This window comes from Pipistrellus kuhlii, unplaced genomic scaffold (assembly GCF_014108245.1).
Source record: "Pipistrellus kuhlii isolate mPipKuh1 unplaced genomic scaffold, mPipKuh1.p scaffold_m20_p_3, whole genome shotgun sequence".
NCBI lineage: Eukaryota > Metazoa > Chordata > Mammalia > Chiroptera > Vespertilionidae > Pipistrellus > Pipistrellus kuhlii.
The window spans coordinates 43,127,406-43,151,413 of NW_023425529.1; the positions used below are offsets into that span (position 1 = coordinate 43,127,406).

Consider the following 24,008-nt stretch of genomic DNA (forward strand, 5'->3'; position numbering starts at 1 on the left):
AGACTGCAAGAGGGCACAGGGCAGATTGAGGGCCCCCCACCCCACCCAAGTGCATGAATTTCTTGCACTGGGGCTCTAGTATAAATATACTTTAATTGACTTTTAGAGAGAGTGGGAAGGGCACGGGGGGGGGGGGGGGGGGAGAGAAACATCAGTCAGCTGCCTCCTGCATGCCCCCTGCTGGGGATTAAACCCAAACCCTGAGCATGTGCCCTGACATGGAATCAAACCAGCAAATCTTTCTGTGCAGGGGACAGTGCTCAACCAACTGAGCAACACCAGCCAGGGCAACATGTAAGAATTAAAGGAGCTCATTTTTATTTTTAAAAAGATACAGTCTCAGAGAAGTGCTTACATTTTGTGTGATCTTAAAACAATCAGCTTTAAAATTTGCCCAGCCAGTTTCGTGAGGTAACATAGGGTGGGTTATTCTGGGAGGAAAAGGAGACCTAATGTTTATTTTCCACCTGCTATTGTGCTGTCACTGCTGGGCTGCTTTCTGGACACGGACTCACTTCATTGGCCTGCCACTGCAGTTAGCATGAAAGCCAGTTCCCTTAGCACGTCTTACCCTGACCTTAGCAACCCCGTGCTGTTCACTTGTCCACCCTCATCTTTCTTCACTAACGATTTAGCTTCCTGTGCTTCAGCTGGTCTAATTTCATTCAGATCTTCAAATGTGCCTATTTTCTGTCCCTTCTTAGCTTCCCCTCTACCCACACTTCTTTCTCCCCAACCTTATGCTTCTCCTAACTAATTGCTCATCTTTTTATATCAAACTAGTGAAGTGCTTAGTAGTAGTTATTGAATGGCTGAACAAACAGCCAGGCTTCTCAGATGGATAATCTTGTGATTACCCACATCACGACGCCAGTAAGGGGTGGGCCTCAGGGGTCACACGGAAGACAGACACCGGAACCATGCTTTCCCCACCACACTCTGCCACGCTGCCCACAGTCATGGCCTCTAAACACTTTGAGGAGGACTGTGGACGATGAGGAAATTGAATTGAAACAATATACCTAATTACATAATTGATTCAATATAGAAACATAATGAAGCCAGTTTTTCATAAACTTAATCATGAAAAACTGCCTTTACTATCTTTTGAAAATCGGGTTATTCTGATTTTAGACATATACAGATTAAAATAAATGATTCAAGGAAGATAGCTTGCAAATCTAGTGGAGTTTATGGGATATATTATCTATACCCTAAAAATACTTTATTCTAAGGGCCCGGTTCACCTGTCCCAGCCTCCCTCGACCCCCTTCTTTAGCATATTTGCAAAGATAGAAATCTCTCTCCTAAGGTACAGCTAAAATGTTAGGATAATTTCTGGAAATTATGCAAAAGGCTTTCCTTAAAACATGGCAGATGCTATTACGTTTCTTTTATTTTCCTTTAATCCTCCTCCTTTTGCATTGTAGATCTCTCTGCCCTTTAAAGAACCTCATTGTCTATCTCTTTGAGGTCTGGTCACTGTCTACGTCTCAGCCTCACCTGGTGCCCCTTACCTCTTCAAAAGTCTTTGCTCCATTTATAGAAGTCCTTGACATCCACAGCTGGGATTGGTGCCCGGGAGTGAAACCCTTGCTTACCCTATTTCTTAGCATCTGTTGTATTCCTGTGAAACAGTCTGGGGTTGTGTGTCTCTCTGTACTAGACTGTAACCCTTTTTAGGCCCCTTCCTGTCTCATAAGAACTCATACATCTCAGGATCCTCGGAACCTGATATAGTTCCTGGCATATGTAATGATTATGTAGTACATTAAACACACACACACACACACACACACACACACACACACACACACACAAAACAAAACAAATCTTGGACCTCATATCTCCTTCAATATGAGGTAATAATTTGGAAGTAGTCCAGAGCAGAAAGCAAGGATAAACTTTCTCTTGCAGAATTTGACTTCTAGATTAAATTAGTCTTTTGTGGTTTAAATTTCCATTGTTGGTACTTACAATGTTATCTGTTTAGTTCTTTGAGCCAAAGTAGAACATGGACCTACAGGTTCACCTGAATTATAGGAAAGAATTCAACAGGACTAATCACAGAACATTTAATTTTTTAAAAAATGAATGAAATTCAATTTGCAGGCCATACATTATAACCCCTAAAGCCATTTAAAGGGTTTTTTCTCACATCAGACCCAGTGCCCCTTAATTTGTGTGCCTCGTCAGCTTGGAGCCCTAGAACAAACCCTGACTTCTGCTGCCGTTGGCTATCCTATATTTGGTTGATATTTTTTTTTTCTCCTTTTCATATGCTTTTCTAATTTAGGCCTTATTTTCCTGAAGTCAGGGCCAGGCTAAATACAGACCTCAGTGAAGTTCTCACAGTTCTTCTCTGAGAATTAAGAAGAGAAATACAGATCAGTGCCCTCTCCTGTCATGTTTGAAAATCTTACCTGTGCCAAATGACCAGCTATCTTTTGCGCTGAAACCATGAATGCTTTCAGCCTAAGCATTCTTATTCCACATCAGTTCCCTAGCCTCTCACTGACACTTAAGTCGTTGTTAATTAAGTTTTTATATCTTCCTATCAATATTATTTCCTTTTAAGTAAACATTAATTAATAAGTACTTGTTGAAATCAATGTAGCATCTGATCACAGGGTTCTATAAATTAAGAGATTGAGGATGATATATAAGCACTTCAGAATTATTTGAATATAAGTAAGATGAGCCAAAGAACTTAGGTATTAATTAAACTCAGATCAGAAAAACAGTGAAGTTGAAATGTTCTAAATGGATTTTTAAAAAATAACTTAAAGTTACCTGTAGATTTAGACTTAGTTTTGCAGTCTTTTGTGTGAAACCACAGCCAGCGTGGCCTCAGGTTCAAAGACTTGGAGAAGGGCAAATTAATGCACAAAACAAGAAATATAAATTTGGAAATTGTGGGGGAAGCCAGGGAAAGCTTAGCTGTAGTAGCCAAGTTCCACGGAGTCTTTGTTCCCATCTGCTTTTATTTGCTAGAATACACAATTGCTTTTTAGGTATGCAAACAGATATCAATGGTAATGTTTAGTAACTGTAAGATTATCAGGTTGGGGGTGTGTGTTTTAGGCCTTTGAGTCAGCAGTAGGTAATAAAATGCAAATATTCACCCTGTGAATATCAAAGAGCCCAATTCAGCCTCCTGACCAGACTTCTAGCATATATATTAATTACTGTTGATCTTGGTTCTCAGCACTTTGTTCCATAGACCTTTCCTTGTGATTCTGGAGAAGCTTGACATATTAGTTTACCTTGAGAATGCGAATGTTTTGCTGGTGTCAAAATTGAATGTGTGATCAATGAGCAAGAAGTGAAAGGTCTCTGTTCTAGGCAGGATCGAGAACAACTTTTTTTCTAATTCCACACAGACACGTCTTCGGCCTCCGAGGATGAGGGCTCTCTGAGACGCCAAGCTGCGCTCTCTGCTGCCTTACAGAGCTTACAGAATGCAGAGTCCTGGATCAACCGTTCCATTCAGGGATCGTCCACTTCTTCATCTGCATCTTCTACGCTGTCCCATGGAGAGGTCAAAGGAACCAGTGGGTCTCTAGCTGATGTATTTGCCAATACTCGAATAGGTAGGAGCTGGGTCTATCCAAGAAGCCCAAATTATTGTCACATCTGGCTCCCAGTATCCAGAAAAGTTTTTGATTTGTATTAGGTTTTTCAGAGTGGCCTAAAAAGTAGAATCAGAAAGAACATGACAGTTAATGAAGCAAAGAATGAAACACCAGCAATACATTTGTCTGCATTTTTTATGCAAAATATTCCCCACCTGAAGCCATAGCTATTTCCGTAAGCAATACTCAGGCTGCAAGATATAACACCAGTCTTAGCGAGGGTTTATCCCTATTGAAGAATATTCCATCTGATCAAAGGTGTTAAAATACTAACATCTTAGATTTTCCCCAGGATTATTGTTTACGTTCTCTCAAACAAAAAACATTAAACCTGAGCAAATTCTGTACTAAGACAATTTCAGTGAGGCCCTTTTGTCTTTAGCATAAAGACTGGATTTATTGTCCTTGCTGCTGTGTTATTGCTATAACTAGAGTGTGCAGCCCGAGAATGGGACTCTGTGGGCTGCTACGTGTTGCCTCTGCACCTGTATGGTGTGTATGTAGCTTCTGCTTGGCTCTGCTTTATGTTCTTTTGTGTGTGTTTCTAAAGAGTTTGTGACAACTGCAAATAAAGATACAACTCAGTTCTCTGCTTCTGCTTAATTGGTTGGTACACACACTAAGTGATGTATATGAACATCAGATCATGTGCCTGTTATACTTTTTTTTCTAGACAATCAATTACATGTTGGTGTCTTCATTTTCTTATCAGTGACCTTTTATATCACCTTATTTACATTGTTATTTTATTTTTTCAAAGTATAAGAGGAAATTTATTTAGAAAGTTACAGAGGGGAAAGAAAAGGTCCTTGGAGCTTAGGAGCGAGAAAAGTAAAGGGAGCGGGCCAGGGAGGACGGGGGGAGGGGACAGGTGTGGGTCTCTCCCAGGAGGGAGATTGCACTTGTATTCTTTTATTAATTAAAAAGAAAAACTTGGAAAAGTTTTAATTCAAGCCAATAACTTTTAACGACATTAGCCACCTTGGGGGTGATTGACTACATTTAAAAGCCAAGGCCAATAGCACTGATTTGTCCTGCACTCTTAACCCTGTCCCGTCACTCCCTGAACCTCCTAAGGCAGCTACAGGTGAGCATGCTCACCGCCTCTTCTCTTTGGAAGAGGCCACAACAGTCATGGTGGGTCAGGTTTTATTTTCAGATTGGTCTAAAAGAGAGCAGATTTATCTAACATTATTGCCTTTTGCATGTTTTAAAAGAAGTAATTAATGATTCTGATAGAAAAATGTGAAAGTACTGATAAAAATAATTTATAAACCTACTTTCCATAGATAACACTTTAATGTTATCACTTTATTTTATATTCTTTTAGACTTTATTTGCATATAAATATGTAGGTTTTATTTTTATTAAAATGAAAGTACACTAAACACAACATTCATTACCAGCTTTTCTTATCACAAACATCTATTATATCATTAATATAGAATTATACTATTTTTTTTATGGTTTCAAAATATGCCACTGTATGGCCATGTCCTGGTTTATTTAGCCATTCCCCAATTTTGGACATTTAAGTATTATGCATTTTTTTTTGCTATTATAAAAACTGTTGGGATAAACATTTATGAACACAAAACTTTGTGCATTTGTCTGATTATTTCTTTAGTATGTATTTCTATAAGTGGAATTGTTGAGTCAAATAAAAATGCAGGTTTTTAACACTTGTTACCACACTATCCTACAGAAGAGATATACTGCCATATACTTGTGCCAGTACTATATTTATTATTTATTTATAGTTTGTACTATATTTAAAACTTTAAAAACTATTAAACTAGTAATTACAGACTTTTAGAACATAGAGATCTTACTTTCAAATTGACTTTAGAAATTGTTCATATTATGATTTTTTCCCCTTTTTATTGTTTTGAGTGGCTTTTTATTATTCTTGTGAATTGTATATTTTCTAATTTCATTTTTTTACTTCTCCAGATGTTTTCTTCTTCTATTTTTTTTGTAACACATCCCCGTTGAATGTCTCTCTTCCAATTTATGTCATTCATTTCCTTTATATTAAGAATCTATACATGAAGCAAAGTACAGTAACACTAACCATGCTTAGAGCAAGGGAAGAACCTGGTCTGTGTGTATAGATCCAAGTTGCCTATGGGTCGATTAATAAAAATTAAAAGGAGACCTATCTGTTTTTCTTCAACTGGAAACTCGAATGATCTGACCCATTCTCAAGATACTATTTCTGTCTTGAATAGAAGAAGAAATATTACAGATAAACCAACATAAACATGAAGAAATGCTTAACAGACTAGAATAGTAGTAACTATATAATCATACTCACTTGGTTTCATTTTGAAGTCATTTGTAATTTTTGTTTTATTTAGGATTATTTTTAATATTGGTTTTCTACTAGTCTTCCTACATAGAAAAGAGTGTTTTTGAGAAACATTTGTTAGAGGATTTGATCTTACTAAGGCTACTCGAGTTTTTTAAAGTAATTTTGGAAAGCTCATAAGCTCTGGCTTAACCTGTTGCTCTCTCATTATATTTTGCTAGTAGAACTTGATTCCAATGGTTGTTTTACAAGAGCTCATTCCCATAGTTTTCTTCCTTGCTAAAAAGCAAACCAAAACAAACAAACAAAAAAAGATTTAAAAATTCTTTATTTTACTGCTAATGTAATATAATTTTAAATTTTGTTTTCTCCCCTCTTAGAGAATTTTTCTGCTCCCCCTGATGTCACTACAACTACCTCTTCATCATCATCATCTTCCTCAGTACGCCCAGCAAATATTGATCTGCCCCCCTCCGGGATAGTTAAAGGCATGCACAAAGGATCCAACAGGTCCAGCCTTATGGATACAGCTGATGGTAGGGAGTTCTGATGGGGTAGAAATCCAGTAACACAAGTCATCTAGAGCATGCTCTTTCAACAAGTGTGGCCACACTGACACTTGTTCAGACTTAGTCTGTACTTTCAAAAGATACTTTGAACAAAAAATTGAATATGTAAAAAGAAAAGAATGCTATAAGAGAAAAGGGAGATTAAGTGACATCATTAAGCAATATATTAATAATAGCATCATATTTATTCTCTGTTGTCAAAACTTGTCATGGACATATTTATATTTATTTGTCCCAGTTGAAATAGGATGAGACTGTGGGAAAAGGCCAAAAATCATTAGAAATAAAAGCTTCTAAGAAAATCGGTGAACTAAAATATCCCTGAAATCAATTAATTTTAACTTACCATTTTTTTCCCTTATAGGTGTTCCTGTCAGTAGCAGAGTATCCACAAAAATCCAACAACTTCTCAACACTCTGAAACGACCCAAAAGGCCTCCCTTAAAAGAATTTTTTGTGGATGACTCTGAAGAAATTGTGGAAGGTAGTAGTAATAGTACCATAAACAAACATTTCTTAAGCGATTACTACATGTCAGGTACTATAGGCTTTAAGGATGAGCAAGGCATCATTTTGGGTTAAACAACTTCATAGTTTTCTGCTCTTTTCCCCTAAAGATCATTTATATTTTAGACCTCAGATGAAAAATAGGGCAGGAGGGCAGGAGAAAAAAGGAAAGAGAGAACTATGGAGTATTGAACTATCCTTGAAAATATGCTCTTTGAAATTTGGAATTTTGCCAGATACATTATTTGAAAGACTAGAAGCCCAGTCCATAAAAATTCATGCACTGGATGGGGGGATTCCCTCAGCCCGCTCTGCCCCCTCTCATAGGTTGGGAACCCTCAGGGGCAGGAGGTGACCCAGCGATCAGGGGAAGGCAAGGTCCCCATTACACCTCTGCTGCTGCCATTGCTGGCAGTGCAAGACTTGGCTGGCCCTGGTTATCTGAGTCTCGGGGTAGCCACCAACTGAGGCTTGCCTGCACCTCAGGCAGGCCCTGGGCAGCTGGGAGACTGAGAGGACTGGACGTTACCATCTTTGAGGGTGTGGCAGTCAATTAGCATATTTGCTCCTTATTGCCCATGGGCACCGCCATTTTGTGATGGTGTGATGGTCAATTAACATATTTCCTCTTTATTGGATAGGATTATTTATATTTGGCATTATCCTAAAATACTGATGTCAAACTCAAAAGTTTGCCCAATCTTTTGATATAACAGACCTTTTTGTTAAATCAGCCAGTCAACACATATACTAGTATATGACTGCTTTCTTTAAGATAACATGGTAGGCTAGCTGGTGTGGCTCAGTGGTTGAGCATCAACCCATGAACCAGGAAGTGATGGTTCAATTCCCAGTTAGGGCACATGCTTGGGTTGCAGACTTGATTCTCACTAGGGGGTGTGCAGGAGGCAGCTAACCAATGGTTCTCTCTCATCACTGTTGTTTGTCTCTCTTTCCCTCTCCCTTCCTTTCTTTAAAGTCAATAAAAAATACATTAGGAAAAAGATAATGTGGAAAAAAAAGATAACATGGTAGATGGTGAAAAGGATAATCAAAATACAGTCAACTTCCTTCTTCCATTATGTTGTTTATAATTTAGACCTGTTGGAAAATATATACATGTGAGAACTGAGTTTAGCCATTAAATATGTATGAACTAATACAGGTAGTTGGAGAAGGAAAGAAATCAGTTGTATCCATGTGGTTAGGGGAAGCTTCGTAGAGGAAGTGGTGATAGTGGTCTATTCATTCAGTAATTTTAAAAAATTATGGATGAAATCATGATATTTAGGAAGGATTGGTAGGGAAACACCTTGAGGGCCTAGATAAACCAAGAGTGACCATTTGATAATTATTGAAGCTAGGTGGCAAATAGATCTACCTAACTAAAGCTTTTGTCAAAAGAACTAAGTCCTGGTAGCTTTGTACTCCATTTTTACATCCTGAGACTTATAGTAGGCTTTGATCATCTCAGACCTGTTACTGGAAATAGGCCATGAGTAGCCTAGATTTGGTCTTAACCCATTTTATGCAGCAGGAAGCAACAAGCAACCTGACACATGAGGTTAAGATGAACTTTTGTTTAAGAGTCACTGAACTCATTGAGCTAAGGGGATCTTTCTCAGTGCACTGATGTTCAAGGTGCTCATGCCAACAATAACCTCACCAGGCATTTTAGCACTGTGTATTGACCAGGCAAATGAAGTTCAAGGTTTGATAGAAATCATACTGAAACAATTTTCATTGTCAGAATAGAATCAACAGCTTGTCACTAGTTATTAATAGGCAAGCTGCTGTTTATTTGAATAAGAATACCTTTGGAAAGAGATCCCCTATGTCTTTGGAAGTCTGAGTGTGTCCTGAAGTCTGCATTGAGGCCTAGTGGACGGCAACAATGTACAGACTTTTATCACCAGAAGACTGTGCCTGCCATGTGTAATCTATTTGCAAAACCGAAACCATTCACTTAGCTTGATTGTGTTCTTTTTTTTTTTTAACTTAATCTGATGGTTTAGGGTCTGGAAATATACATAGTAGAAGGACAGTGATTTGGGAAGTGAAACTACTCAAGATATTTTAGTGAGCTTCTCAAATCTGTCAAAAAATATAAGTTATTTCATATTCCAATTGCCCATCTAATACCTGTTGCTCATTCTGTTCCTTGTCCTTTCTGTGCTGCTTCTCTTACCTCCCATTCACCTGGCTAAATCCTAATCTATCTTTAAGACTCAGCTCAGGCATTACCTCCTACAGGTGAAGGATCCACCCCCTAAATGTGGCCCTCTCCCGCCTGCCTTCTCTATACATGCCTCTGTCTACACTGCTCATGTTTACTTAGTTGTGTGTTTGTGTGTGTGTATGTGTGTCCGCATTGTACTCTACATACCCCTGGAGGACATAGACTCTGTATTCCTTACACATAGCATTAGAAAGAATAAATGTTTGTCAAAGAATAATAGATCAGTATTTACTTTTTCACTGTTTATCACATCCTATCTACATAATGGTACTCAGTAAATACTTGATTTTTATTCCATGTGTAAATTATCTTTCCTACTGTGAACATATAGGATTTTTTTTATTTGAATAATACCGTTTCCCCAAAAATAAGACAGTGTCTTATATTAATTTTTGCTCCCAAAGATGTACTAGGTCTTATTTTCAGGGATGTCTTATTTTTCCATGAAGAAGAATACGGTACACATTTATTGTTAAATGAAAATAAAGGAAATTTATTACCTGTATATGGTACGGTAGTACGGTAGTTGTCAACACAAACCAGACAAACTGTGAATCCTATGGTATCAAGAATTTACTCATTTATTCAATGACAATCATGTCATCATGTTCTGGAACATCATCATAACAATCCAATTCCTGAATTTCCTGGTGAATTTCTTGTGACTCCATTTCTTTCAGAATCAGTGGACCAAATCTCTCATGTTTAGCAATAGCATTCTGAGACAGAGCCTAGGGGGGGGCCTTATTTTCGGGGGAATGCCTTATATTTCACTCAAAAGGAAACCTGTAAGTAGGTCTTATTTTCGGGAAAACACGGTACTTATTTATTGTAGAAAAATTGAAGACTTTAGCTTTAAGTGAAAAATTATGAAATGTTATTCACTGCCAGTTTCTGGAATGATCATGTTAATAATCTAGAGCTTTTTTATCTCCCCCAAATTCAGTTCAAATTAACTAAAATTGATTGAGCATTTTGTATTAGGCACTATAGGCAATAAGAGAAGTAAGAACCATGCCTTCTCTCAAGCTTAGGGTGGAGAAAAAACGTGTACAGTATCAGAAGCCCTGAGGAGCCTAGTGCTTTAATAAGGGAGCACTACCACATGGTGTGGGGGCCCTGAGGAAGAAATGGTGGGAGATGGTTTCCCAGAAAATGCACGGTTGATCTGCTTCTTCAGAGGGATGACTATGGGTTCACCATGAGGCAGAGATTGGCCATGGAAGGAACATGCCTGCCCATTATTGGGTTGAGTCTGATACTGACCCTGTGGTATAACTGTTACTGTCCCCGTTTTACAGATGAGAAAAAACAAGACTCAGGTAACTCAGTTTGCCTAAGGTCCCACTAGTGAAAAGTGAATATAACTGAAACCGGTTTGGCTCAGTTGATAGAGCATTGGCCTGTGGACTGAAAGGTCCCGGGTTCGATTTCAGTCAAGGGCATGTACCTTGTTGCGGGCACATCCCCAGTAGGGAGTGTGCAGGAGGCAGCTGATCCAAGTTTCTCTCTCATCAATGTTTCTGGCTCTCTATCTCTCTCTCTCCCTCTTTGTAAAAAATCAATAAAATTATATATTTTTAAGTGAATATAAATTTGGTTTTCCTGACTCACCATTCAGTCCCTTTTCATTGAATGTTATCTGAAAAAATGGAACTTGGCTCTCTGACATTGGACACAAATGAAAGATTTCAAAACAAGTTTACTAAAAATTGTAAAATTACTAAAAGGAAATTTATACTTTATGCTTTTCTATGTGTTCAGTGATTTGCTTTGTCAGGCTCAGGATTTGCTTGTTGCATGAAATAAAATAAAATAAAATATGATTTTACAGTTATGTGGGAAAGCGAATTAAGGCCCAGGTTATGGATTACCACTTCTAACAGTGTTCTTTCTTTTCTCAGAGTGAGTTCAAACTAGATAAAGATGAAAGGAAAAGGGAAACATCTATGGGTTTAGTGACCTAAGTTGTGTTGGTTGATGTTTGTACTTATATCAGATCTCATTTCTGTTGTTTCAGTACCTCAGCCAGACCCTAACCAGCCCAAGCCTGAGGGGCGGCAAATGACCCCTGTGAAGGGAGAGCCCCTAGGAGTTATCTGCAATTGGCCTCCCGCGCTGGAGTCTGCCCTGCAGCGCTGGGGCACCACGCAAGCCAAGTGCCCCTGCCTGACCGCACTGGACGTGACAGGGAAGCCAGTCTACACGCTCACCTACGGTGAGTTTGCAAGGTTCCAGCTCCTTTCTTTTCTCCTAATAATTCTACAGGTTATCATGGGAGGGGTTTTATCTTGGTATTTCGCAGTTGCTGGTCATTGTGTTTCAGTAGATCTTTTATTTTCAAAGGATCCTAAGTTCTGAGTACAGCTATTAACAAATATTTTAATTTGCTAACCTGACGTTTGCAAAGCAGCTTATATTTAAATGAGCCCTGCTGGTTTGGCTCAGTGCATAGAGTGTTGGCCTGGTTCAATTCTCGTCAAGGGCACATGCCTGGGTTGCAGGCTCAATCCCCAGTGTGGGGCATGCAGGACGCAGCCCATCAATGATTCTCTCTCATCATTGATCATCATTGATGTTTCTTTTTTTTTTTTTTTTCTTACATTTTATTGATTTTTTTACAGAGAGGAAGGGAGGGAGAGAGAGAACTAGAAATGTCGATGAGAGAGAAACGTCGACCAGCTGCCTCCTGCACACCCCGTACTGGGGATGTGCCTGCAACCAATGTACATGCCCCTGACCGGAATCAAACCCGGGACCTCTCAGTCCGCAGACCGACGCTCTACCACTGAGCCAAACCGGCTTCGGCTCATCATTGATGTTTCTATCTTTCTCTCTCTTTCCCTTCCTCTCTGAAATAAATAAAAATACATTTTAAAAAAAGAAGGGTAGCACTGTTTAAAAAAATAATAAATAAATAAATATTAGAGCAAAAAAGAAGAGACTGTGTATCCACTGATGTTTTTTAACATTAAGAGAGAATTTTATATTTTTTAATTTCTTTATTAAGGTATTACATATATGTCCTTATTCCCCCTTTGCTCCCCCCACACCCCTACTCCTGCCCTCACCCCCCTAATGTCTGTGTCCATTGGTTAGGCCTATATGCATGCATACAAGTCCTTTGGTTGATCTCTCCCCCTCACCCCACCCTTCCCTACCTTCCCTCTGAGGTTTAAAGGTCTGATGGATGCTTCTCTGTCTCTTTGTTCATCAGTTTATGTTGTTCATTATATTCCATAAATGAGTTGAGATCATGTGATATTTATCTTCCTCTGACTGGCTTATTTCACTTAGCATAATGCTCTCCAGTTCTATCCATGCTGTTGCAAATGGTAAGGATTCCTTCTTTTTTACCGCAGCATAGTATTCCATTATGTAGATGTACCACAGTTTTTAATCCACTCATCTGCTGATGGGCACTTAGGCTGTTTCCAAATCTTAGCCATGGCGAATTGTGCTGCTATGAACATAGAAGTGCACATATTCTTTCTGCTTGGTATTTCTAGTTTCTTGGGGTATATTCCTAGAAGTAGGATTACTGGATCAAATGGTAGTTTCATTTTCAGTTTTTTGAGGAAACTCCATACTGTTCACAGTGGCTGCACCAGTCTACATTCCCACCAGCAGTGCATGAGGGTTCCTTTTTCTCCAAATCCTCTCAGCACTCCCCCCCCCTTTATTTTTAATTGGATTGTTTATCTTCCTTTCGTTAAGTTGTATGAATTCCCTGTGAATGGAGATGACCATATTACCAGATTATCAAAAAAATCAATAAAATATATATTTTTTAAAAAAGGAATAGAGTTGTTCAAAGAGAGGATTTTAGGAAGACATTTGGGCAGGATTAATGATGTATGGTAAAAACCATATGGTTTTATCCAGATATTGAAATTAATTACTCTTTAGATCTTTGTCATTTACTTCATCCTGCCTCTTTGCTTATAATAGGCACAAAATTCTATAATAAACAAAGAAGCAGTACTTTTCCTTTTAGTTTTACATCCTAGCTAAAGTTTTTCTTTTTCTTTTGTAAATAACTTTTTAAAGTAAATTCTTTTTCTTTGATATATTATTTAAAAATAACTTTTTTTTAATAACAAGAGTGAAAAAAATTAACAAGAAGAGTAGATTTAACCTGGGCTGTGAGATTTTGTACTAGTTTATTCAGACAGATTCCTTTTTACCTTCACAAGCAGTGCATGTTGTCCATAGACCTAAATATAGAATAATTTTAGAGAAATTTTTTGTTTTATTTAAAGAATTGTGGAAACTGATATGTTTAAACCTCCCCTAAATGTGTTAGATATAAAAGTAACGTATCTATTGAAATAATACAATTTGTCTTTTACCTATACCATAATATAAGTAAGAATTTCTAAGAATGGTTGAAGGAAGGAAGCATGAAGAAGGCAGAATCTCTGTAAAAAATCAATAAAATATATATATATATATATATATATATATATATATATATATATATATATATTAAAAAGATACTCAGATTAGTTCAGAAAATTGAGCATCAACTCATGAACCAGGAGGTCAAAGTTCGATTTCTAATCAGAGACTAGGCCCTGGTTTCCGGCTGGATTTCCAGTAGGGGTTGTGCAGGAGGCAGCTGATCGATGATTCTCTCTCATCAATTATGTCTCTATTTCTCACTCCTTCTTTCTTCCCCTCTCTGAAATCAATACAAACATATTTTAAAAATAACAACTTGAAAAATGATCTAAATCAGAATGAGCTTCCATTGCTGTATTTTGTTGTTGTTGTTTGGAGGCAGGACTGGCTTTCCATAAACTAGTGTGAAAAATAACATGTTTGTTGTGGGGGAGGAACTCTCTATTGGAGGCCATGCTTGTCTGATGTGTCATTTGGAAGGGGCCATTGTCTTATATGTGCTTAGGGACTGAATGTCTCTTGATGAGATAGGCCTGTGATTCTCTCTCTCCCTTTCTCTCTCTCTCTCTCTCTCTCTCTCTCTCTCTCTCTCTCTCTCTCTCTCTCTCTCTCTCTCTCTCTCTCTCTCTCTCTCTCTCTCTCTCTCTCTCTCTCTCTGAGATAATGTTTATTAAAGCTGGAAAAGTGAAACAAGGAAGTGCTTAGGGTATAAGAAGCAACTAGAGAGAGCATAGGTGGGATTGCTTTGGCTTTCTAGAAATGCTATGGGAAAGTGAGCCGTGGGGACTCACTGGAAAGTAAGAGTCACATTGACAGAAGAGAACCAAGGGTGGGGCTTCTGTCAGCTCACTGGAAAGTCAGAGCAAAGGGAGCCTTGGAGAGAGGTTCAGGCGGTTAGCCCGGGATGAGCTGCCACCACCTATTGCTCCCCTGGCTGCAAGTCTTGTGGGGACCCTGAGAGTTGGGGGATGTCTCTCTGAGAGGAAGAAAGGCGTGGTGAGCTAGGGGTAGGGGTGGTGGCAGGTGTGTACCTGTGGTTTTCTATATGTCTGTTTTCTTTTTCAGGAAAGTTGTGGAGCAGAAGTTTAAAGTTGGCCTATACACTGCTTAATAAACTGGGGACCAAAAATGAACCTGTGTTAAAACCTGCAGACAGGGTAATCTTAATTTGTTTTTTGGTTTTAGGGAGATGAAGTTTTATTGCTTTTGAACATATGTATTCTGAATTTTTAATATACAACAGCATAATTTATATAACTTTTATTCTTAGGAAATGAAAATGGTTTGTTGCCAACCCAGGTTGGCCCAATGCCAGGCAATATTTCTTACATTCATCAATTGAAGGAAATTCACATGTCCCTTTCTGTTGCTGATAATCAGTAAACTCTTCAGGAGCTTACTGAGAGCTCCTGAATAAAAACTAGGGAGACCTGTCTTTCTGGAAGTAAATATCTTGATATTTAGGTAACAAAAAAAACAAACAAGTTGACTCTGATTTTTTTCTTTTTTCTTTTAAAAATATCCCATTGCCCTGACCGGGTGGGTCAGTTGGAGCATCAACCATCCACCAAGACCAAAAGGTTGTGGGTTCTTTTCCCAGTCAGGGTAGAGATCTAGGTTGCAGTTCAATCCTGGGTTGGCGCACATATGGGAGGCAACCAGTCGATGTTTCTGTTTCTCTCCCCTTTCCGTTCTCTCTAAAAATCAATAAAATAAAATAAAAAACACCAAAAACATATCCTTGGGTGAGGATTATAAAAAATAGTCCCATAAATTTTTAAAAACAATTTTCTGTGGTTTTATTTAGAAAGGAAGGAGACTCATTGAAGAAGCAAATAGGCATTGTTTAATTTCTTCTCTAATTGGAGGTGACATGAATCTTCTTTAATTTTTGAAGGTTTTTTTCTTTTTTTTTCTTTTTTTTTAAATATATTTTATTGATTTTGTACAGAGAGGAAGGGAGAGAGAGAGTTAGAAACATCGATGAGAGAGAGTCATTGATCAGTTGCCTCCTGCACACCCCCTACTGGGGATATGCCGGAATCGAACCCGGGTCCCGTCAGTCCCCAAGCCGACGCTCTATCCATTGAGCCAAACCGGTCTCGGCTGAAGGTTTTTTTTCTATTAATAAGTTTGAAAATATGATTACTTCTTAAATCAAACATTACTTTTCAGTTGGAATTTGTAGCATGAAACACCAGCTATGCAACAGACTTGCTTTTAGGAGACCCATGATTATAGAATCTCCTAAACTAGCCTTTTAAAAACATTTTTGTATTGTGGCAAAGAACATCTAAAGGATGACTTCTACTTACGATTGTGGCATATGAGTGTTTCCTAGTCCCCACTGAACCCTCAGAAGGTGCTTCTGTGTTTCCTGACAGCAGAGGCATTTGAGTGCAGGAAGAAAATGGGTTACTTAAATGTCTTGTGTAGTTTGTGTGTTTTTTTAGAACTCTTGAAGGTTTGAATTGAAATTTATTAAAAAATTTTTAATTTAAAAAAAGAATTGAACTTACCTTGAAAGTGAGTTTAGATCATTTGAAAGCAAAAGAAGGAAAAACAAGAGTCAAGTGACATAATTAAGTTTCAAATGTTAATGTATAAATATCTGAGCCAAGTAACAAAACTTCAAAATGATAGTGACTTCTGTGTTTTTTCATTCCTTGAGTAGTAGGAAGCATTGGTTATCCCTGTGATGTATTAGAGGTGAGATCACAGGTTTGAACTCATCTTTTGTAAATGAATGAACTTTATATCCATAATGGTTTCTGTCAGTATTGCTTATACCTATTACCAAATGCCTTTCATGTTAGAATACTTGAATTAATGCAATGAATTTGTCAAAGAGTAAGAGCTTCAATGCTTATAGCTCTCTGTGAGAGATGTAAGACTTATTCTTTAATATGCTGGTCTCTAAATCGATACACTTATTTTATTGCTTTAGCTTTGCACTAAAGTAAATTGGCTTAGTTTTCACAAGTAATTAACTTACTACTTAAGATGAGTTGTTTATTGCTAAATCACCAATAGAATTAAGTGAAAAACCTTAGGATGATGATGAATTGCAATATAGTTCCCAAAATGTGTCTAGTATAATCATAGGAATGACAGAGGTCTTTTTAGATTTGGGCATTCTTCTCAATAACTTAGTTTTATTTATTGTGTTCATGAAAGATATTTTATATTTAAATGTATATCTTATAGAGTGACTTAAAAGCCTTAGTCTGTTTTTATTCCTCTGTTATTCAATGTCATTATGCATTTTAGGTAGCCCTGGTTTACCCCAACAATGATCCAGTCATGTTTATGGTGGCTTTTTATGGATGTCTCCTGGCTGAAGTGATTCCAGTGCCTATAGAGGTACCTCTTACCAGAAAGGTAACATTGCTAAATTTAAAAAGAATGTAGCCTGTGTGACATGGCAGTTGTTGGGTTCTTGGATCCATTGACTTGATCATGACATTAGAAACATCTGCTTTCTTAAGTACTAAGTTTCACTTTTTAAAAACATGAAAGTTTCATAAAAATTATTAATATTTATAACTTTCACCCTGACTGGCTTGGCTCAGTTGATAGAGCGACAGACTGTGGACTGAAAGGTCCCAGGTTCGATCGGTCAAGAGCATGTACCTTGGTTGCGGGCACATCCCCAATGGGGAGTGTGCAGGAGGCACCTGACTGATGTTTCTAACACTCTCTCTCCCTTCCTTTCTGTAAAAAAAACAATAAAATATTTTTTTAAATATTTATAACTTTTATGCAAATAACATGTTTTTACCTAAGATAGAATATTTATGGTATTATATAGTATTGTATATCACTTAAAAATCATGGAGACATACTTGACTTTTCAACAATTACCACCCTTGCTTCAGAGACTATAATCTACATTTGTCCACATTTACAATAGGCAAGACCTTTTGTAAAGGGATTTGGTCCAATTGCCTCATGTGACCTAGGATTTCCATGAAGTTGAAGGGTGGTACATTAATAACAAATCAGCCCTACTAAAATGAAGTATATGTGGCCAATTTCAAAGTTTAACCAAATGATTTTTCCACGAGCTGTTTAACCTAACCTTAATTTTCTCGTGTTGTTTATTATTGAGAGTTGTTTTTCAAGACAAATATGCTGGAGAGTGTGGATTTACAAGGAAAAGATAATTTTCTTAAAGGAATAAAGAACAAATTGGTAACATCTCTAAAACTCTGGTTGATGGGATATAGTATATTTAAGTTGTTCAGAAAGTCATAGGATTATTCTTATACTAAGTTGACAGTGTTTGTGGGATTTCGTAATGATGACATTTTAATGAAAATCTTTAGACTATATCTCTTTTAAAATATAACAACAAATATATGGATTTTGGTATAGCTATTCGTTCACTTTCATTGTAAATTTGGATGTTGGATGTTGATTTACATTATTTATTTTGTTCTAACCTGACTTGCTTTGCTTTTGGATTTGGGAGTGTGGGTAGGTCAAGACAATTTAACCGTGTTAACATTTATTTAATTGCTTGAATTTAATCTAAAAGAGGATTATTGTTGACCTTTGAATAAAATGGTCACATTTGGCTTGTAGAATTCATTAGCAATGTCAGATTCATAAAATATTTTATTTGCCTTCAGGAAATCATTATATGTTTCAAACTATTTGGAAGAACATATTGTCACTAGATTTTTGAGTTGCCAGATATCAGTGAGGCTCCATGAATGTTATCACACAAGTGCCAGAGCATTACTGAGTGTTAGGTTTTGGGTATGAGCATGCTCACGTTCACTCTTCTCACTGTGCTCACTGTCTTCTCCGCAGGATGCTGGAGGGCAGCAGATTGGCTTCTTGCTAGGAAGCTGTGGTATCGCTTTAGCTCTTACCAGTGAAGTCTGTCTAAAGGGGCTGCCAAAAACACAGAATGGAGAGATCGTACAGTTTAAAGGTTAGTAATATTTGTATCTGAATTATTAGTTAAAGCCGAGTGCTTTAATTAGTGTTTTAATTTAATAATAGCTACATACTTAAAATATGTTTCCTTGTTCTCACAACCTTATGAAGTAGGTACCATTATTATCCCCATTTTACAGGTGAGGAAACTGAGACACAGAGAGGTTAAGTAACTTGCCCAAAGTCACAGCTAATAAATGGCAGAGCAGCGATTTGAACCCAAATCTGATTCCACAGCCCACACCCTTAACCTTTATGCTGATGGTTGGAAAAGCTACCATTCTGTTCATTAAAGCTAAATGCTACCTGTAGAGACAGAGGATAGACCACTAACCCCAGTGGACTTCCACTGCCAAATGGACCTCCCAGTTGTTGAGGTAATGTCAAGGCCTGGAATGAGCATGTGGAACATTGTACTTTTGAAAGAAGGTATAAATGTGTACTGACGTGTCACTAAAAACTAACAAACGTATCTTACTGACTATGAAATGACCTTGATTTGGTCTCTTGATGTTTAAAACGACCAGTTCGATGTGAATTCCTTCCCTTATGGCTTAGGCAATTCAGTTTTTATTTGGGTTTGATTTAGGTTGGCCCCGGCTCAAATGGGTTGTAACAGATTCCAAGTACCTTTCAAAGCCTCCTAAGGACTGGCAGCCCCACATCTCACCTGCCGGCAGCGAGCCAGCGTACATCGAGGTAAGTCCTGGGATTGGAACAAACATGCTGGCTTTTCCTGTTGCTTCACATGCTGTCTTACAAACACTTTTTTGCAGTTTTAAAATTAGGAGATCCTCCTACTTTGTTAGATTCCCATCTTTTGGCTTGTTAATGTCTGATAGTGGCTTTCTATTCTAATTATTTTTAACGGAAATACACATTCAAGAGAATGACAGCGAAGAAATTGATCCTTGCCATGTAAGAAAGTTACAAAAGTCTTGGAGAAGTACAGAGTTCTAAGAAATCGTTTCCTGGCAAAGAAACAGGCAGAGATATTTTTCTGTTGTTGGCAGAGAGGGGACTTGAGTGCAAGAGACTGGAGAAATAGCTGGAGCATTGAGGTAAAAGCACAATTATAGTTAACTGATTTGTAGGAGTGAATAGGCCATTTCTAGGTCTCCCCCTCCCAAACAGAGCTCTGCCAGGGTCCCGTCTGGTGCACCCTTAGCTCTGCAGGACTGCTCTTGCCCTGAACTTGACACTGTGCTTCTGTTAATGCAGTCAAGTCCCTTGTTTGTTTAGCGCCTTTAACAGCCTCTTCACACTTGTGACTAATTAAACTTTTAAGGATTTTCACACATACTTTTCTTCAGCGTTGCCATTCCCAGCCCTATCTTGGTGTGATTAGGGTTTGAGGCCCAAGGGCACAGCCTCAAATGTTCATATGAAGCATGTTGAATTCAGCCCATTGTCATGGCTTTATCCTTTTGTTTTAGGATTCTAGTCCTGTCATTTGAAATAACATTTTACTGTGTTTCTCATGTTTTGTTTCTTTGTGTTTTGTTTTCTAGTATAAAACAAGCAAAGAAGGGAGTGTAATGGGAGTGACGGTGTCCCGCCTGGCGATGCTGTCTCACTGCCAAGCCCTGTCCCAGGCCTGCAATTATTCTGAAGGTCAGACTTCGTCCCATGACTGCCCCCATTGTGAGCTTCAGATCCATGTGGTGTGACTAGGAGCAGGGTGCCCAGTGATTGGATTCCAGCTAATGACCAAGTTCAGAGGGAAATGTTTTAAGACACATTCTTGGCTTGCTTTGGCTTTCTTCTTTTTCACAAATATGCTGCAATTTAAAGGAACTAAAATTCTGGGCAAACCAAATATGTGAACTATGATTTCTAGAACACAGAAATAGAAAACTAATTAAAACCACCTGTTCATTATTAGCTGCAGAATGGCAGATATCTCCATCTTCCCAAGCTGCTATCAGCAGTACATTTAGAATCAAAGAAATCCAGCTACCAAAAAGCACAAATGAGAACACAAAAGTGTATCCTGTAGCCTACTTAGGAGTGTATGTGTGTGTGTGTATATAGGTATAATATATAGATATATATGTACCAACATTTTCTCTCTCTGGGAATTCTAATTTTTACATGTTTGTGAAACTTTCAAAGTTCCTTAAATAATTAGGAAAAGAGGATTACCTCTCAGAAGATAGTATCTAAGTCATATGGAGTTTGGAACTCATGGTCTCTTCCATGACCATGTAATCAAAAGACTCTGAGAGCTTTTAGTGATCTCTGTAGAAGTGCCAAACCAGCTGTTCAATAGAGGCAAGTAACATGATTTTGCTACTTACCACTAACTCCCCCACCCCATTTTTTGTATTTCAGGAGAAACAGTAGTAAATGTTTTAGACTTTAAGAAGGATGCTGGGCTGTGGCATGGCATGTTTGCGGTAAGCTACTCAGAATTAAGGCCTTTAGTGTTAATCTTATGATTCGGATCAGTATGCATGCTGTGTAACCAGAGACTCTCTCAAGTGCTTGTTTGAAATTTTAGTCCCCAAAAGATCAATAATATTTTCCAGAGGGGTTTTATTTTACAATACAACAGGTTATTGTTTTTAAAAGGAGAATATACTTCTATCTGTTTTTTCTTCATTGTGTGGTTGGGCATACTCCGCACATAATAGTTAATGGGAGAATTTAGGATCTATAATTTTTAAGACATCTGCTATGATGGCTCAAAGCCTAAAAGATTCTAAAAATGACTGTATTTATGATTTTAAAAGTATGTTTGAGATTATGTAAGTATATTTAGAACTTGGCAACTGTTGGTAATAACTAACTTTCCAGTTGGACAAAATGTACTGAATGACTGCATGCTACAATTAAAGAATAGAGTGGGCTGCTTTCCATAGAGAGGAACAGGTAATGTGCTGTGGGAGCTGGGGAAGGTGAATTCCTCCCAGCTCTGGCACAGAGGCCGTATTTATGGAAGAGGTAACAGTTGAGACGGGCTTTGAAAAATGGCTAAGATTTAGCCACATAGAGATATTTTTGTGGAGGAGGTAGAGAGGGGGGATGTTTCAAATGGGAAAAGCTACCAGGTGTAGTATGGTGATTAGGAAAGGAGAGAAAAGATCCTAGAGTTGAAAAGGAACTCAGAGTATCTTGTTCAACTTCCTTACCTGCTGTGCAGGAGTCTGAGAGAGGAGAAATGAAGCTGGGGGGGAGAGGAGGGGATCCCTTTTCACTCAGGACCCCTCAAATTATAGCCTATTCTTTGAGTGTACATACTTCCTAGCTCTTTTCGAAAGCCCTTCCCTTTCGGTTTTTTTGTTGTTGTTGTTTTTTCTATTGTTTTTAATTTATTGATTTGAGAGAGAAACATCAGTTTGTTGTTCCACTAACTTATGCATTTATTGGTCGCTTCTTCTTTGTGCTCTGACAAGAAATCAGATCCACAAACTTGGTGTCTTGGAACAATGCTCTAACCAACTGAGCTACCCGGCCAGGGTGCAATTTTGCTTTTTATGAGAGGTTAAGAAACCCTTGTGAGGAGTTAGAGGGACAAAGTGTGAAAAATTAGTTATAAACACCATTCTTTCTCTGAAATCCAAAAGTTTGTCACCATACCCTAGAAACTTTGGGGAGGGAGGGAAAAAAGTTAACAATGTGTGGTGAGAAACATGGCCAGCCTAAATACCAAGTCTTAGTTATTCTGCTGGGCTGGGTCTTCTGGGGACAGGAGGTCCTGGGTATATTCATTTGTTTGGGTGACAGGAAACCAAATTGCATAACACTCTCAGCTCACTCAGCTTTATCTACTCAAACACCTAACAGGTGTGGGCAGGGCCCTCTCTAAGTAACAGGGAAACTATGATAGATTGTTTTGTGACCCAGCCCTTTGTGGTACGTGGCAAGCGCCAGCATGATGAAAGCACTTAGTGGGTCGGAGGGCAGTTGGCAGCATCTGTTAAGTTTTAGAAACAGATATCCTGTGACCCAACAGTACCACAGGTTTCTTTCACATACCGTATTTTCCGGCGTATAAGACGACCCCCTTAATTTTACAGTTAAAACATAGGTTTAGGCCTATATTCGCTGTGTAAGACTACCCCCCACTTCCGAGGCAACACCAGTTATTTTTTTAATAGACCGCCTCTCTGACTCTGGCCAATCTGAGCAGACTTTTTACTAGAACACAGTGTACATGTTCTGTACCTGAAGCTACACTGTGTTCTAGTAAAAAGCCTTTTCAGATTGGCCATAGTCAGAGAGGCGGTCTATTAAAAAAATAACTGGTGTTGCCTCGGAAGTGGGGGGTAGTCTTACACAGCGAATATAGGCCTAAACCTATGTTTTAACTGTAAAATTAAGGGGGTCGTCTTATACGCCGGAAAATACGGTATTATATTGCCATATAATAATTCCATTGTATAGATATACCACATTTTATCTGTTCATCATTTGATGGATGGGTAACAACAGCACCTAGAGAAACACTTGTACGTATACTCAGGAAAGTGTAAATATGTTCCTTGGAACATTGTTTGTAACAGCAAAACAATTGTTAATAATAGGGAAATGCCTAAATAAATTGTGGTGTAATCATACTGTGGAATACTATGCAGCATTTGGAAAAGAATTGTGTAGATCTCAAACTGATGTGCATAGATTTAGCTATGAAACAACTTAAATGAAAAAAAGTACATTGTAGATATATGTATAGTATGATGCCTTTTATGTTAACAATACTTTGTTTCCATGGGGACAACTATATATGTAAATACATAGAAAAAGAATTGGAAGTATACATTCAGATTCATAATAATGATTATCTCTGAGGAGGTGAGGGACCAGGGTTAAGGTACAATAGATAGCAAATTAGCCTTCAACCTTAAAATTAATATTTCATATTTTTTTTCAAAGAGTGTGTATTTGAGTATATATTACATGTGATTAAAATTGTTAACAAAATATCAGTTCAGTTTTAAAATACTATGTGTGTATTTCGTATTGATTACTTTTTATCTTTCTTTGCTTTTCAGAATGTAATGAATAAGATGCATACAATTAGTGTACCCTACTCTGTTATGAAGACTTGCCCTCTCTCGTGGGTCCAGAGAGTACATGCCCACAAAGGTAGCTACGCACAACAGCTAAGCTTTAATTATGTGACTGTTTGAACTAAGATTTCAGGGATTTTCAAGTCACCCTTCTAGAGACATAGTTCTATGCCTTGGTGGCTTGACAAATGTTAGAGTTCAATTACTAAGCTAAGTGTGTTGTCATTTTCGTCTCTTATGATGTCCTTTCTTAAGAATTGAGATGAATTTGCATGAATTTGAGCCCTGAATCAGATGTGTTGAGTACTCTGGTGTTCAGAGTTTCCTTGGCAAAGATAAGTGGCCTGCCTACAGGTCACAGTGAGCAAACAGTTAATCACT

The 24,008-nt window shown here is 38.0% G+C and overlaps 1 protein-coding gene across 11 annotated transcripts in view; it reads left to right on the forward strand.

Annotated features, from left to right (window-relative positions):
* The window catches only part of DIP2B (disco interacting protein 2 homolog B), a 226,795-nt gene that overhangs the window by 153,478 nt on the left and 49,309 nt on the right, over nucleotides 1-24,008 (forward strand). For 9 of the 11 annotated variants that reach the window (XR_004991050.2, XR_004991051.2, XR_004991052.2 and 6 more), the window contains 11 exons: nucleotides 3,384-3,593; nucleotides 6,327-6,482; nucleotides 6,880-7,002; nucleotides 11,282-11,479; nucleotides 14,731-14,822; nucleotides 16,936-17,046; nucleotides 18,484-18,607; nucleotides 19,202-19,311; nucleotides 20,124-20,226; nucleotides 20,947-21,011; nucleotides 23,610-23,703. Coding sequence is in view for 7 of the 11 variants with exons in the window: in XM_036456026.2 (XP_036311919.1) it covers nucleotides 3,384-3,593; nucleotides 6,327-6,482; nucleotides 6,880-7,002; nucleotides 11,282-11,479; nucleotides 14,731-14,822; nucleotides 16,936-17,046; nucleotides 18,484-18,607; nucleotides 19,202-19,311; nucleotides 20,124-20,226; nucleotides 20,947-21,011; nucleotides 23,610-23,703 (1,386 nt within the window). In the remaining 4 variants the exon portion in view is untranslated. The remainder of the gene's footprint in view (nucleotides 1-3,383; nucleotides 3,594-6,326; nucleotides 6,483-6,879; nucleotides 7,003-11,281; nucleotides 11,480-14,730; nucleotides 14,823-16,935; nucleotides 17,047-18,483; nucleotides 18,608-19,201; nucleotides 19,312-20,123; nucleotides 20,227-20,946; nucleotides 21,012-23,609; nucleotides 23,704-24,008) is intronic. The other 2 variants (XM_036456022.2, XM_036456024.2) reach the window with 2 other exon arrangements.